Source organism: Pongo abelii, chromosome 3 (genome assembly GCF_028885655.2).
Source record: "Pongo abelii isolate AG06213 chromosome 3, NHGRI_mPonAbe1-v2.0_pri, whole genome shotgun sequence".
NCBI lineage: Eukaryota > Metazoa > Chordata > Mammalia > Primates > Hominidae > Pongo > Pongo abelii.
The window spans coordinates 206,181,245-206,197,270 of NC_071988.2; the positions used below are offsets into that span (position 1 = coordinate 206,181,245).

Here is a 16,026-nt window from a genome sequence, read left to right on the forward strand (position 1 = left end):
ACCCACTGCGGTTTCCCTGGGGCAAGCCTGAGATGCACAGGGAAAATCTAAAGACTCACTTCATGAACTGTTAACATTGTCAGTCATGTCAATCAGGCAACTAAATTCCTACTCTTTTCCTCAACCTGTAGAGGTTTGGTGACTCAAATCAACTATTGTTTCATTCCAAAGCTTCTTGGTTTTCATGGGAGAAAGCCCGTTATTTGTCTATTTGGGTTTCAGAGAAACATTAGGTCTTTCTAGAGGAAGCCTGTTCTCTGTGGGAGCCTGCCTGGGTGCTTCTGGCTTTGTAGATGACTGTATTTTGGTGCTAGCTTTGCTTACTTGAAGTCTTGTGGGTATAACCTTAGGTTCTTTAGATGAACAGATGTAGCTGTTGTACATGCTAATTTGCAAAGACGGTGTTTCAGTATGAGATAGTTTTAAAAAGGGGACTGCAAATCGGGGATGAGGAGCTGGACACTGAGGTCATGGTGAGCTAGTTTCTTTTAGTGAAATGAGCAACTTTATTCTGAACTCTTCTGATTTTGCTGAAAATATTTTAGCCATTTTGAGGAGAGGCTTGAAAGCTTGATAAAAGAGCCTCATAGATATTTTCCCAAAGAAGATGGCAGTAATACACTTTAGATGCATTAGTAAATACACAGCATATGCAGAATAAAAACAGATCCCGAGGTTCATTTCAAGTAATACGGTTTATTGAACAGAAGTCGGCTAGCTCATTGTCAGTGTCCAACCTTATCAGAAAAGATCATTAAATATTTTTCATGATTTCCATCTGCATTCATATTGGGGCTTCTCCATGCTGGTTAACATAAAAAGTGAAACATATAATCATATTATTATGCAGTCTGATTTTTGCCTTAACTATTTAATATTGAAACAAATTGCTGATTCTCAAGTTCTTTTTTTTAATTGAAAAGCTTATTTTGAAGTAAGCATTTTAACAAATATATTAGGCATACAATTACGTATATTTTATCATATATCTTATTTTAATTCTTAATATTTAAATTTGTAGCATAGTCTTATTTCATTGGATTTTTTAATGTCACATTTTCTGTATCTTTGGCAGGTGACATCGATTTTCTGTTTCTGCCCTCTCTCTCCTTCTCCAGTGCCTTGACTCGGGCCTTCAGGAGATAGGAAGGCTGTAGAAACACAGTATGGCGGTGGACTGTGTGTAGCGATGTGTGTGGGCTGAAGCGGGGAGAGCAGTGAAGAGGAGGTGGTTGGTTAAGAATGACTCCCAGGTTCTTGCCCTGGGAGACTGGACAGTGGGACTCCCATTTGCCATGACTGGAAATGTATGCTAAGACCCCAGAGGTTGGGAGACTGGGCATAAAGATGATACATTTTGTGGAATGAGCAGCTTGACTTTGATTGTCCGTGGAGCATTCAGAAAAGATATTCAGTTGACAGTAGGAAGTAAGAATTTGGAGATCCAGGAGAGAGGCCTGGGTTGGTGAGAGTTATTTGGAAATCATTCACTTGCAAGCGCTGAAATAAAGTAGTGAATGTTGTGGAAGGAACTCAGCTGATGAAATTCTGAATGCCAAGAAGGGCGATTGAGTGGAATCCAGAGAACACCCAGTACTGAATGGGCAGAGGTGCCATAGATAAGGAAGAGAGCCTGTAGAGAGTGACAATGAAATGACAGGGAGGGAAGAGTTTTAAGGGGAGAGAGTGGGCAACAGTGGCAAGCATGAAACCAAACAAGGATGAAACCAAATGCAACGTCCTGAGTGGATTTGGCAGTGGCGAGATCGTTAGCTACATTAGTAAGAAGAAAAATGTGTTTATGGACACACCTTATTTCATTGCTCTTTGCTTTAGTCCACTTCGCAGATATTGCATTTTTTACAAATTGAAGTTTTCTGTCAACCCTGTGGTGAGTAAGTCTATGGGCGCCATTTTTCCAACAGCATGTACTCACATTACGTCTCTGTGTCACATTGTGGCAGTTCTCTCAATATTTCAAACTTGTTCATTTTTGTTATATGTGTTATGGTCATCTGTAATCGTTGATCTTTGATGTTATTATTGTAATTGTTTTGGGGCTCCACGAAGTGTGCCCATATAAGATGGCAAACTTGATCCATAAGTGTTGTGTGCGATCTGACTGTTCCAATGACTGGCCATTCCCCTCTCTCTCTCCCTCTGCTCTGGCTCCCCTATTTCCTGAGACACAACAGTATTGAAACTAGGCCAATTAATAACCCTGCAATGGCCTCTACATTTTCAAGTGAAAGAAGAGTCACATGTCTCTTACTTGAAACCAAAAGCTAGAAATGATTAGGCTTTGCGAGAAAGGCATGTCCAAAGCTGAGACAGGCTAAAAGCTAGGTCTCTTGAGCCAAAGTCAGCCAAGTTATGAATGCCACGAAAAGTTGTTGAAGGAAATTAGAAGTGCTACTCCAATGAACACACGAATGATAAGAAAGCAAAACAGACTTACTGCTGGTATGGAGAAAATTTGAGTGGTCTGGACAGAAGACCAAGCCAACTACAACATTCCCTGGATTAGCCAAAGCCTAATCCAGATCAAGGCCCTAACTAGCTTCAATTCTCTGAAGGCTGAGAGAAATGAGGAAGCTGCAGAAGGAAAGTTTGAAGCTAGCAGAGGTTGGTTCATGAGGTTTAAGAAAGGGAGCTGTCTCCATAACATAAAAGTGCAAGGTGAAGCAGGAAGTGCTGATGGAGAAACTGCAGTAAGTTATCTCGAAGATCTAGCTCAGATCATTGATGAAGGTGACTGTACTAAACAATGTATTTTCAATGTAGACAGAACAGTCTTATTTTGGAAAGAGATGCCATCTAGGACTTTCATAGGTAGAGAGGAGATGTCAATGTCTGCCTTCAATGATACCACCTCAAAGGACAGGCTAACTCTCTTACTAGGGGCTAATGGAGCTGGTGACTTTAAGTTGAAGCCGATGCTCATTTACTATACCAAAAAACTTAAGACCTTTAAGAATAATTCTAAATCTACTCTGCTTATGCTCTATAAATGGAACAACAAAGCCTGGATAACATCACATCTGGTTATAACATGGTTTACTGAATATTTTAAGCCCACTGTTGAGACCTGCTGCTCAGAAAAAAAGATTTCTTTCAAAGTATTACTGCTTATTGACAATATACTTCAGTAACAATGGTCACTGAAGAGCTCTGATGGAGATGTACAGGGAGATTAATGCTGTTTTCATGCCTGATAACACAATGTTCATTTTGCAGTAGCCCATGGATTAAGGAGTAATTTTGATTTTCAAGTCTTATTATTTAAGAAATACAATTCATGAGGCTGTAGCTGCCGTAGATCATAATTCCTCTGATGGATCTGGGCAGAATAAATTGGAAACTTTCTGGAAAGTATTCACCATTCTAGATGCCATTAGGAAAATTTGTGATCCATGGGAGGAGGTCAGAATATCAACATTAACAGGAGTTTGGAGGAAGTTGATTCCAGCCACAGTAAAGATTGTGTTCAGCTGCTTAGGTCTTTAATGAATGTTCCATATACTAGAGATACAAGTTCAAAAATTCAAACTGCAAGTTTTCCTTTACTAGAGATGCAAATTGAAAAATCAAAATTTCCTTAAGGTTTTACATTCAATTTATTCTATTTGTAAATTTTGTATTTTTAAGTAAAAAATAAAAACCATAACTCTTTGGGCCTTTGAAAATCATTTGATCAACTCGAATGGAAGACTAAATCCCTTTTACTTAACAATTAGCCCTACTTAGAAACATCTTTAAATACATTCCCTTAAACATTTAAATTGCATCTATAAATTTCGTTTATTTAATTTTTAAAATTTATTACTATTTTTATTGAGGTAAAATACACATAACATAAAATTTACCATCTTAATCATTTTTAAGTGTATAGTCCAGTTAAGTTAAATAGATATATATAATGTTATGCATCCATTACCACCATCTATCTCTGTAATTCTTTTCCTTTTGTAAAATGGAAACTCTCTACCAATTAAACAACAACTCAAACAACAACCCCTCTTTTCACCTTTCCTCCAGTCCCTGACAACCACCATTCTCCTTTGTGCCATTATGATTTTGACTATTCTAAGTACTTTATATAAGTGGAATTATGCATTATTTTTCTTTCTGTGACTGACTTCTTTCACTTAGCATTCTGTTTTCAAGGTTCATCCCTGTCGTAGCATTGGACAAGATTTCCTTTCTTTAGAATGCTGAATAGATTCCATTATATGTATATATTGCATTTTGCTTATCCACTCATCCCTCAATGGGTACTTGGGTTGCATCCATGTTTTAACTATTGTGAATAATTTTGCTATGAACATGGGGGTGGTCCAGATATCTCTTCGAGTCCCTGCTTTCAGTTTTCTTCAGGTATATCTAGAAGTGGAATTGCTGGATCATATGGTAATTCTATTTTTAAGTTTTTGAGGAGTTGCCATACTGTTTTCCACAGTAGCTGTACCATTTTGCTTGCCTACCAACAGTGCACAAGGGTTCCAGTTTCTCCACATAATTGCCAACGTTTGTTAATTTCTGGTTTTTGGTTTTTTTTTTTTTGATAGTAGCCATCCTAATGGGTGTGAGTTGGTATCTCATTGTAGTTTTGATTTGCATTTCTCTAATGATTAGTGATACTGAGTATCTTTTCATGTGCTTACTGGCCATTTGGATATGTTCTTCGCAGAAATCTCTACTCAAGTCCTTTGTCCATTTTTGAATCTAGTTGTTTGTTTTGTTGTTGTTGAGATTTAGGAGTTCTCTACATACTCTGGATATCAATCCCTTATCAGATATATGCTTTATAAATATTTTCTCCCATTCTGTGGATTGTCTTTCCTCTGTTGACAGTGTCTTCTGATGCACACATTTTAAAAATTTCATTGTCAATTTTTCTGTTTTTTCTTTTGTGCTTTTGTCTTTGATGTCATACACTTGGTATACTTGATTTTTAAAAAGTAGTTAATATATCTGACTAGGAAGGCTTCAACCCAAATTTTCCCCAGTACTCTATTGGGGCTTCTGTAGTCATCAAATATGTGCCAACCATTGCTAGCCATTGGGGATATAGCTCTGAACAAAACAGAACAATGAGCAACAATGAATAAGACAGAAAATATCCCTCATCCTCATGGAGTTTACATGCTTCTAACTCTAAATTCATTCAACTGTAGCAAAGCTAATAAACTAAAGTTTTAAATGAAGAGGATTTCAAGTCAAAATTTGTATACCTTTCAATTTAAGATTACAAGTCTAAAATCAATTATACATTTGAATTAGAGTCACAAAGCAAATCTGTCTAATTGGTGTCTCTAATCTGTCTGATATGAAAATACCAAATATACACATTTTAAAAGCCTGATTAAAGAATACTAATGCTATAAAATCGATTTGCTTTATCATTTATTTAATTATAAGTTTCCTAATATTGAATACTGGCTTACAAAACTGAGCTTGCTTGATGGACAACTCATGACCCAGATACATGATTGTCTGAGGTAGGTTTAGAGATCTGAAACTGGGCCCAGGGACATAGGGGTTGTATATGACCAGAGTGACTCTTTCCATCATAACACAGATGGACAGACTGAGTCTGATTTTAATAGCGGCTATAGTAACAGGGAACTCCGTTTTCTTCGGATTGGACTGGTTTCATAATACGCTGTTTGCTAGATTTAAGCCTTCCCTTCATAGCACTATTCAGCATTGTCCCCAATTTGGATGGATAAATTACTTCACCACCCATACCTACTTTGCCATCTGATTCGATTCAGCTAACTCAGCCTATGTACCACCTGATTCTTCTACATCAGGCTAGTTGGCCACGAACACTGGATCATGTCACCCCTCTGCAAGGTCTGCATTTGGAGATGGCTGAGTGGAGCTATAGTTCTTCTCCCCAAATGTCCATCAACTCACCTCCCTTCTTTCATATGAACAATTAATATTTTCTCAGTTTGATCAAGTGCGATTCAAACTTACTTCTAGAAAATTCTTAGTCAATCTCTCCCTTCAAACAGATTCCCTCTTCTTCTGTATAGAAATTCTAAAAATATCATTGCTTCTTTGATCCAAACTCTTCAGCGGTTCACACTGCACTTGGGATAGAATATAAAACCTTTACCATGGCCTGCAAGTCCCAGCATGATCTGGCTCTGCATCCTTCCGTGACCTCATCACAAAGCTCCCTCTTACTGTGCTCCAATTTCAGCCACAGTGGCCTTTTTCCACTTCCTCCAACAGAAGTCAAGATCCCTTCTACCCCAGGGCCTTTGCACAGACTGTTCCCCCTTTCTGTAACACCATCTCCCCCACTCTTTGTTTGAGTGGCTCCTCATGCTATAGGTCTTAGCTCAACTGTCATTTCTTAGAGAGATTATTGTTCTTCATAGAACTTAGCACAATTTCTGCATTTATTTGCCTACTGTTTATCTTCCGTACTAGACGGTTTGCTGCGGGGTCATGTGTGGTGTTCTGTTTGCCTAGCACCCATCCCAGGGCTTGCATATTCTAGACAGTCGGTCATTGTTTGCTGAATGAATGACTATCACAGTTGCCACAGCAGTCACCATTAGCTTTAAGTCATAGCTATTATAATCATTCATATAACCACCTTTGGCTCTTGGGAGGTACTGAGTAATTGTTGAATTGAGATATCTAAATGTCAGTTCTCCCACATTCATTAATACAATTTGTTATTACCTTTATGGTCCTTTACACCAGCGGTCCCCAGCCTTTTTCACACTGGGGACCAGTTTCATGGAAGACAGTTGTTCCTTGGACCTGGGTGGGGGTGGGGTTGGAGGGCAGAAGGTTTTGGGATGATTTGAGTGCATTACATTTACTGTGCACTTTATTTCTTTTTTTATTACATTGTAATGTATAATGAAATAAATATACACTCACCATAGTGTGGAATCAGTGGGACCCCTGAGCTTGTTTTCCTGCAACTAGACAGTCCCATCTGGAGGTGATGGGAGACAGTGACAGATCATCAGGCATTAGATTCTCGTAAGGAGCACGCAACCCAGATCCCTCCAAGCATGGTTCACAATAGGGTTCGCGCTCCTATGAGAATCGAATGCGGCCACTGATCTGACAGGAGGCTGAGCTCAGGAGGTAATGCCAGCAAGCAATGGAGAGCTGTTGTAAATACAGATGAAGCTTCACCACCCACTTCCTGCTGTGCTGCCTGGTTCCTAACGGGCCACGGACTAGAAGCTGCATGGGGTCCGTAAATATCCGTGGGGTACGTAAATATCCAAGCAGTTCATGGCCTGGGAATTGGGGATCCCTGCTTTATACAGCTAGCTTTCTATAACTGCTAAAGCTGTAATCTTTCTGTTCTTAGCAGTTCTCTTACAGGAAAGAAGACATTGAACTAAAAGTGTCTTTTGGGGGACTATCCTTTCCTAATTAAAAAAAAACAAAAACCACAGAACATTAGTGAATTGGTTGACAGTTAGTAATACATTTTGGTTATGTAAATATAAATTCCATAGGCTACTTAGTGATTATTTATTTATTTATTTACCCTGGGTATCCCAAGAGGTAGAACAGTGGCCACAGGTTATAGAGGGGGGTCTTGAGATCTGAATGAGGGGAGCTCTAATTCTAGATTTTATAATGCCTGTGGCTTAACGCCATCCTGCTCTGCCTGGTTCTTGAAGATCCTTGCTACCCCCCTCAAATAATTCAAGCCTTGGAATAGCACAGATTGTGTTAGAACTTCCTGAATCCTAACCAGCTAGAATCCACTGGCTTGTTTTTGCGATATCAGCCTGTTAAAAGCATATCCCCATAAAGATTTAATATCCCTGTCTCTGCATCTTGGCACCAGTGAATATGAAACAACAGCATAAATATGATTTTAAACGTTGCATTGTCACAGATGAAAAAATACACCAACATGTCAAATAAAATGCAGCGCTGAAAAAGGAAATCGGGCTTATTTTTGTCGTTGTTTACTGTACCAAAGCATTTTTGGAAACCCAAATCGAGGAGATAACCGTTTTTGAATGAACGGCAGTGCAAAGCGTGGTCGGGGTTAGTAGCAACGTGGCTGGGCGCCTTCAACTCGGCGTGACCTCCGGGTCCCGGGCCCGCGTCCCAGGCCCAGCGCCCCGGCCCGGGCAGCGCATTGGCCCCTCCTTCCCTCGCGCGTCGCGCGCATTGTTGTCCTTTAGCGATTGGTTGTTGGACCAGAAACAGCTGTGCAGAGCCGTGCCACCTAAAGAGCTGTGGACCTGAATGCAGTGTAGCTGGCTGGCGGTGACTTACACGGGGACTCCAGAGGGAGAGAGGAAGCGCTGCAGGCCACTTGCATTGCGTCTTCCAGGCTGCGTGGACCCGGCGCCCCGGCGTGTGCGGTTGTCGGGGAGCTCGCCGTGGCGCCCCCTCCCTCTGGCTTTAGCTTCCTTTGGGGTTGGCGCAGGTGGGCCAGGCGGGGCACCGCAGATCTCCCCGTTCCCACGAAGGCTGGCTCGCTGTCTCTCTTCGAGGGGGAGGGACCATCCTAAAAATATGTAAATATCCAAGCGCTGGCTCCAGGCTGGGGCAGCTGCCAAGGTCCCCGCGCCGCCGCCGGGTGTTTTACATGAAAATGAGAAGCCTGATGGGAACCGCGCTCTAACTTAAGGCAGCCTGGTGATTAGCATGAGACTGGGCGGCTGTCCTGCTTCCTGCCCTTCAATAGCCGTTCCGCGCGCTCGCGCCGGAGCAGCGCTGCCACCGCGCGGGGGTAGATCGCAGGCTCGGCGTCCTTGGCAGCCATGGCTCCGGCGCCGCCTCGGCCAGTAAGTAGAAGCATGCATGTTTAGGGGGCACATGCGTGTCGGCGCACCCACCCAGCCACCCACCCGCGCGCACGCACAGCTCCCGGAGCCTCGGCAAGGGGAAGATTGACGAGGCGCTGCAGTCGCGGGGACGACGCGGGCTCTTCCTGGATTCCCCAGGAGCCCGCCCGCCGCAGCTGCTGTCTACGGAGCCTGCTCGGATCCTGTGCACACGCGCCCCCGGCTCGAGCCTCTGTGATGAAGACTGCCTCCCGGGGACTGCAGCGGAGGCAGAGCCAGCCAGCGCCGGGGACTGCTGGCCGTGCGGCTGATAGGCCGGCGGGGACACGACTCGGACACTGTCATCCCCACGCCTCGCGCTGAGCTGCCCGGCGCGGAGGGTCTGCCGCCGCCCCTCCGGCCTCCCGCACGCCCGATCCCGGGTCAGCCCCGGAGGCCTCGGCTGCCTCATTTGTTTGGGTCTTTTGTGCCGTGGCTCCCAGTTGGCCAAGCACTCCTGCGCTGAATCGGGCCATTGTCTGCGCTCCCATTGCCTTCACGCTGCAAGTCTCGGCGCCCCCACCCCGCCCGCCCCCTCCCCGCCTCCTCCCGGCCGGGGAGCCTCCTAACGTGCCTTTCCCCCCAGGAATCTGGAAGCTATAAGCCGGGCGGATTGCAAATGAAGTGTAATGCATTGTGGGACGTGTGTAAAATCGGAGCCTTCGCCGTGGGGGTGTGGGGGGGCGTGGGGAGGGCCGGACCCGCCGCTGGCGGTGTAGACGCCGACGAGGAGGGGCTGGGAAAATGTGCGCAGAGTCCGCCCGGGTCGTGCCCGCCGTAGACGGATGAAGGAGCGCGCTGCGCCCCGGCGCTGAGGCCCCGAGGATCGGGGCGGCAGGTCGCCCTCCCCACCATGAAGAAGACCCGGAGCACAACCTTGCGGCGAGCCTGGCCTAGCTCGGATTTCTCGGACCGGGCCTCGGACCGCATGAGGTCCCGCAGCGAGAAGGACTACCGCCTGCACAAGCGCTTCCCCGCGGCCTTCGCGCCCCAGGCTTCGCGGGGCTACATGACATCAGGTTGGTTGGTGACCGCGTTTCTGCCCCCGGGCCGGGGCCGCGGGACGTGCTCGGTACGCCGCGGCCCGGGTGCTTGGAGGAGAGGACGGGCAGTGATGGATGCGATAAGTTATGGGGAAAGCAGGAAAAAATTAGCTCCCATCCACCATTTTGTACCTCCGCAAGATCCACAGCAGGCCCTCTCAATATGGGGTTGGAGAGCTATTAGTTAGGTAAAACGAGGGAGGGGGTACGAGCCGGGCGTTTTGGCTGTAGGGAGATGAATGACTGCAAGCCCCGGCGCTGCAGCCTCCTTGAGCTTTGTGGAGGATCCTGCGCCCAGGGTTGCCTGCAGTGCCAGGCTTGCTGGCTCCTGCATTGTGGCCGGTTATCTGAGTGGGTATTTCCAGCAGCCCCCTGTTCTCCAAAAGGAACAGGTTCCATGCGCAGCTCTGGATGGGCTGAGTCAGGGGAGAGTCCTGCAGACATCCCAGGCTCCTCTGATTTGCACGCAGAGAACTGTGTTGGAGCTCACTGAACGCGTTCTGTGGGGGTAATGGTGTGGATGCGGATTGAATGCTCACATGATTCTGTGTGGATTTAACATATGTTGCTTTGAATTAGGCTGTGTGGAAAGAATGGAGGCTGTATCATGTAGTTGCATGTCAGACAGGAAGGACAAACAAAACGGTAAATGGAAAGGGAAGGCTTCAAAAAAGATTTCCGCTTAAAATGCCGTGCTGTGAAAAGCCTTCCTGAAGGAGCCAGTTCTTTTTTTGGAAATACAACGGAATGGCTTTGGTTTGATTTGGGAACCCAGGGATGAAATTCTTGAGGGAAATGCTGAAGGAGGAAAAGCCTGGAAACCTTCCGTTGCCTTCTCCTTACTTCTCCTTAACCACTTGGATGTAATGATGTGTAAGGCATCGGCTCTTATTTATTTTTCATTCAGAGAAAAATTTTGATTTTCTTCTAAGCACACTGTAATGGAAGAACCGAGATTTTATTTTAAACCACATACTGTACCAAATCACTCTGAGCTCTGTCTTAACTGGGAAGATCATTTTAAGCTTGTGGTTGGTACTTAGAGTCTAGCTTTACTCTCTTTCTCCTAAAACAGCAAGTCCTTTTTAACTGGGGTCAGCATCTCATGCTTCAAAAATGCCTTGCGACCGCATTTCCACGAACATAAAGCCTAAATAAAATAACCATCTTTTTTATTGCAAAGTCAGGCGACATAAGGATGTTGTACTATTTTGGCAATAAGGCTCCCTTGATTTTCCCTTTCATGAAAAGCCAAATTCGTAAAGAAAGTGACAACAACAGTTTATACTTCAGTCATTTAAGTCGCTGCTGTGGTTGCTACACTCTTCAGACTTGTGGCAGTAAATTTTGAAACACACCTAAATCCAAACCTAACCTCAAAACACATATGTACATAAACCCATGTCTGCACTAAGTGTTCAGATAATCCTGGGTTTCATGTACTTAGGGTTTGAATGTCTTCATTCCACACTTCACAGTTCCCCTTTCTTATGCCTCCTAAGGAACCGGTCCTGACACCAACTGTGAAGCTATAGGAGGGCTGGTGGCCATCATTTCATCAACAAACCTGCAACCTCTGTTTCATGATTCAGGCACATTTCCAGGCAGCCAGTTTTTTTTTTTTTTTTTTTTTTTTTTTTTAATCTATCTTGGCATTACCTCATTATCACATTTGCATTCTTTGCAAAAGAACTTGTCTGCTGTTGCAGGTGCTGTGAGGCATTTTTGAGGGCTTGAGGAAGAAGCTTTTAATTGTACTTGATTCCCTTATTTTATTTCTTGATCTACAAATGGTAAGATGGTCCTATGGTGATAATGAAGGATAACCTGTTTCAGGTTGGCGGTTTTCTGTTCAGATTCAATGTTCGGTTACTGCTGAGAAACCTGAAGACCAAAAGATGGGAGAAAAGTGCTGTCATTCATTCAGCATTTTTATGGAGTGCCCCCAAAGAGCGAAGTGCCTTGCTGGATTCTTATGGGGTTATAGGGTTGGATATAACATGGTTCTTGCCCAGGGAGGGAGGCTTATCATTTATTCTTTATTTTAAATGTTAGCTAATACATGGAATAAGAAGCAGGTGTTGCTGCTATGGAAGGAAATAGTAAACATGAAGACAAACACCTACAATGAAGATTGGGAGAGTAGGTGGAGTCTTTCTCATGTGCAACTCTTTTGGGGGTTAGGTTGGGAAGGATGTGTATTTTCATCTGTTTCCTTTACAAATATGGCTCCTTTCAAAATGTGAGTATTGATAGAAATAGATGATATACTGAAACACTTGGAAATGATTTATAAGACATTCTCGTCCTTGTAGGAAATGTAAAGGAGATCTGCTTTTATCAAGTTAGTGACTTTGGATACAAACAGAGCCTTTGTCACATAAAATATTGAGTAGAAAATGAAACCACTTAGAAATACATGAGGCCTTTCATATTTCTTCTTTCTGTTTGTCTAGCCATTTGGTTTAATTACTACTGGTATCCTTATACCTGATTTTTAGTAAAAAGGGTTTTTGTTGTGGGGAAAATTACTTGGGTTCAAAGGACAAGATAAGCCTTTCAGAGATGTACTAAATGACTTAAAATAACTTCAGTTAAGAGACTGTTTTTAGACCCCCTCCCTCAACAAATATTCTGAAAATTATGGGAAACAGTCACTTAGTTTTAAACTTCAGCACATGAGAGAGCCTTGGGAATTTCAAGAAATAGATATTAATAATTTTCCTTTTGGTCTAACATCGCGTATCACACAGTAGGTGCTTCAAGCAAAATTGTAGGCTTCTATAATAGCTTTCTAATGAGACAGCACCATTTCAAACAATCTTTTCTCCATGAATAAGTAATTACCAGTGTGAAATGTGATTTATAGCAATAGGCTTGACATTTAGCCTTGGCCTTTCCGATACCTTCAGGATAAACTACACTTAAGCTCAAGAGGTTAGAGCGGGCACCTATAAACTAGTGAGGTCTTGCAAAAGGACAGTTAGAGAATGCTGAAACTTTAAGTCTCGAAGACTATGCCTTATGTGACTGTTTAGGCTCCCAACTCATGCTACCAAATCTGAAGAAATCCTAAGAATTCATGAGCTTCCTAGCAACCAGTAAGTTCACAGGCCATGAGATGACTTCATTGTTCATCTTGAATATTAATTTCCCAGTGGTGGTTTCTGGGCAGAAAGGGGAAGATCTTGCCTTTTGTTCAAATTAAGATGAATAATAAAAAGTGCATGGCATTATCTTAAGAAGAAAAGGGATTGGACCAAATGGATGTGGGATCATTCTTGGGCATTTTCTAAAACTAGAAGTTACGATATTAATGAACTAGAGATAAAAGTAAAACTCCCCACAAAGAAGCCAATCTGTATAACGAACACTTAGTACTTTATATATGAAAACATGCTCATTTTTCTCTGTGAAATGATTTTCAAGGCCCCAAACCTTTTGTTGATGAAGTTGTGAGAGCTTTCTCTGTTAGAATTATGTGAACTGTAATCTCGTCACACGAATGGTGCTGCTAACTTTTAATTTCCTTCACTCTCCCCTCCCCAAGCCCTGGGGATGGGCGCCTCTTTATATTCCATATATAATGCCACCAAAGTTTTGGGGGACATCCTTATTGATCAAGCATGGAAAGTAATTTTTTCATTATACAGGTACTACAGCACATAATCCTTAAAAGCTTTGTTTCTGAATGAGAAAGCGAAGTCCTGGCCCATTTGAGTTTGATGCTTATCATTTTGAAAACATCTTTAAGGAGTAAAGCATGCATTTTTAATACTATGGTTTTAAAGGCTTTGAAAAGAAAGATAAAACAAAAGCCCTCAACTGACATTGCAAGAAATTTGAAAGCAGTTTTGTCTGCTGGGGAAGAATGGCCAGCTCATCACCTTGATTAGTTTATTAGTTTTCATTTTATAGAAACTAATTCTGGGGCACATTTGACTGTGTGTTCCAGTTCCTTGTGTTCTGTTATTTTAAGAGACATGAGGGTTTTCTGGGAGTGGAGGATGGACACTGGAGGTTCTAATCTGGGCCTGCCACAAACCAGCTGTGTCCCTGGTGAGTAATATGACCTCCCTCCATCTGTAATGAGTCCTCCACTTCCATGCTGCCATTACAGAATTGGGCTCTGCAGTGGCTCTGTCATGAGCAAATGCAAGACTTCTGATGAACACTTACACATAAATTGTTAGACAAAACCTCTGCCCTCTTCTACTTTTTGGAGTCAGGTGCCTCTCATATGTGGGAATAGTGCTTATTTTGCAATACAGTCCTATTCCTTATCATCCTGAAATGTTACATTAAATGTATGCATTTTAGGACTCGCCCTGATGACCAGAGTAATGAGGGGGGAAGAAATAAATGAAGACCTGGCAAGTTATAATCTTATGCAAGTTTTAATGAACAGCGTCCTGTCACATCCCTTTCCCTCTTTGCAGAGATCCATTTTCAGCCTAGCTGCTCCAACTGTGTTTTAATCTGAAATTACCTATGTTGACTCATTTCATCAGGCGAGTGGAAGTGAGGAATATTACACTCGATGGTGAATGACTTTATTCTTTATTTCCCAGGAGAACATGAGTGAGCTTACAAAAGGTCACCTCTCTTGGTATTTCAATATCTTTTACATTCTTTCCAATGTTTTTATTTGAAAAAAAGGAATATGAGTATATTGTATAAAAACCTTAGCACTTCTGCACCTCCAGAGCAATTCTGGCCTCAAATTCCCTACACCCCGGAGACTTAGGACAATTCAGACAATGGTATACTCTTTGGTACACGATTGCTTAGGCTGAATGCAGGTTATAACTAAAAGCAAAATCTGCTTGGACCCTTGCCAGTGGGTACTATGCCAACTTTTGAATTTAGGACATGTTTTTATAAATCAGTGATAGAGTCTGTGATGCCTAATCTATAAGGTATAAAGTAGAGGTTCTTCTAGTTTGTGAGAGTATAGATATAGTCTACTCCAAATTGACCTTATCCACAGTAACACAAGAAAGAAAGGACATGGGTAATTTTTTAAGAAGGGAGTAAACTTTTCCTGAAGTAGGAAAAGGCTAGTCTTCTTTAACATCAGAATGCGTGTGCAACCAGTCAATTAGAAGATTCTATTTGTTCCTCCCACTTAAATATTTCTAAAACCTGTCTCTTCCTCTTCATCTCTGTTGCTGAACCCTTCTTCTGTTCTATTACACTATCTACCAAACAGACCTCTCTTCTGGTTCCATCCATCCTCCTTATGTCCCCAGAGGGCTTTGATGGTTTTGTTTTGGTTTTGTTATTTTAAAATCTCCCCTAAAGCAAAATCACTCATGTTGCTTCCCTTCCCAGTGTTCCCATCCATCACGCCTGTGGATGAAATCGTAGACCAGGGCACATCACAGTGTAACCTCCCTTACTTTCTCCACCTCTTCTTCTCTTTACCCCCTGTTCACCTCACCCCGTGCTCTGGGCTCTGGGAGCTCTTTACCTGCAGCAGTGCCTGTCACCTTGTGTACCTGTTGTAGTTTATGTGACTTTGCCCAGAATGCGTTCTCCATCCTTACAGGTCTGATAGAATCCTCTTTAGCCTTCCAGAACCAGCTCCTATGCCCCCTTCTCTTGCATCGTCTCTCAGATCCTTTCCAGAGTGATTCGCTCCCATGACGTTTGTTTTGTACTTGTGTTACAGCAACACGGTCACATTGTGCCACATCATGAGTTTACAACCCATGTGTGTCTCCGGTCTAGATGGTGAAATCCTCACTGATAATACCTGCCTTATTCACATCTCTATTTTGCCAGCAACCACAGAGCTTGGCATGTATCAGGCACACAGTAAATGTGTATGGGATGAGTGACTAAAACATGACTTCTTGGAAAGTTGAATGAAGTCTCGAAATCCTAATGTGAGTCACCTTTTTGTAACTGCAGAAGTTACAAGTGTGTATTCTAAGATCCTACTTTTGAAAAGATCTCCCATTGTGATTGGTGGACAGGACCAACAAGCTATGAGTGGATGATTAGAAAGTACTAAATAATAGGATACAATCAAGAGTCAAGTTGGGGTGGTTGATGTGGTTGCTACAAGTAGAACTGAAGTTCCGAGAACAGAAGGACGTTGCTTAGAAAAGGCTGCCTGGAGGGAGGACTTACTTGGGTCT

The 16,026-nt window shown here is 43.0% G+C and overlaps 1 protein-coding gene across 2 annotated transcripts in view; it reads left to right on the forward strand.

Moving 5' to 3' along the window:
- Positions 1 to 16,026, forward strand: part of STOX2 (storkhead box 2) — a 217,725-nt gene that overhangs the window by 97,321 nt on the left and 104,378 nt on the right. The window contains 1 exon segment of one of the 2 annotated variants that reach the window (NM_001134192.2): positions 9,483 to 9,856. The exons of the other annotated variant lie outside the window; for it this stretch is intronic. Within the exon segment in view, the coding sequence (NP_001127664.2) occupies positions 9,691 to 9,856 (166 nt within the window). The 5' untranslated portion in view covers positions 9,483 to 9,690. 2 annotated transcript variants of the gene reach the window in all.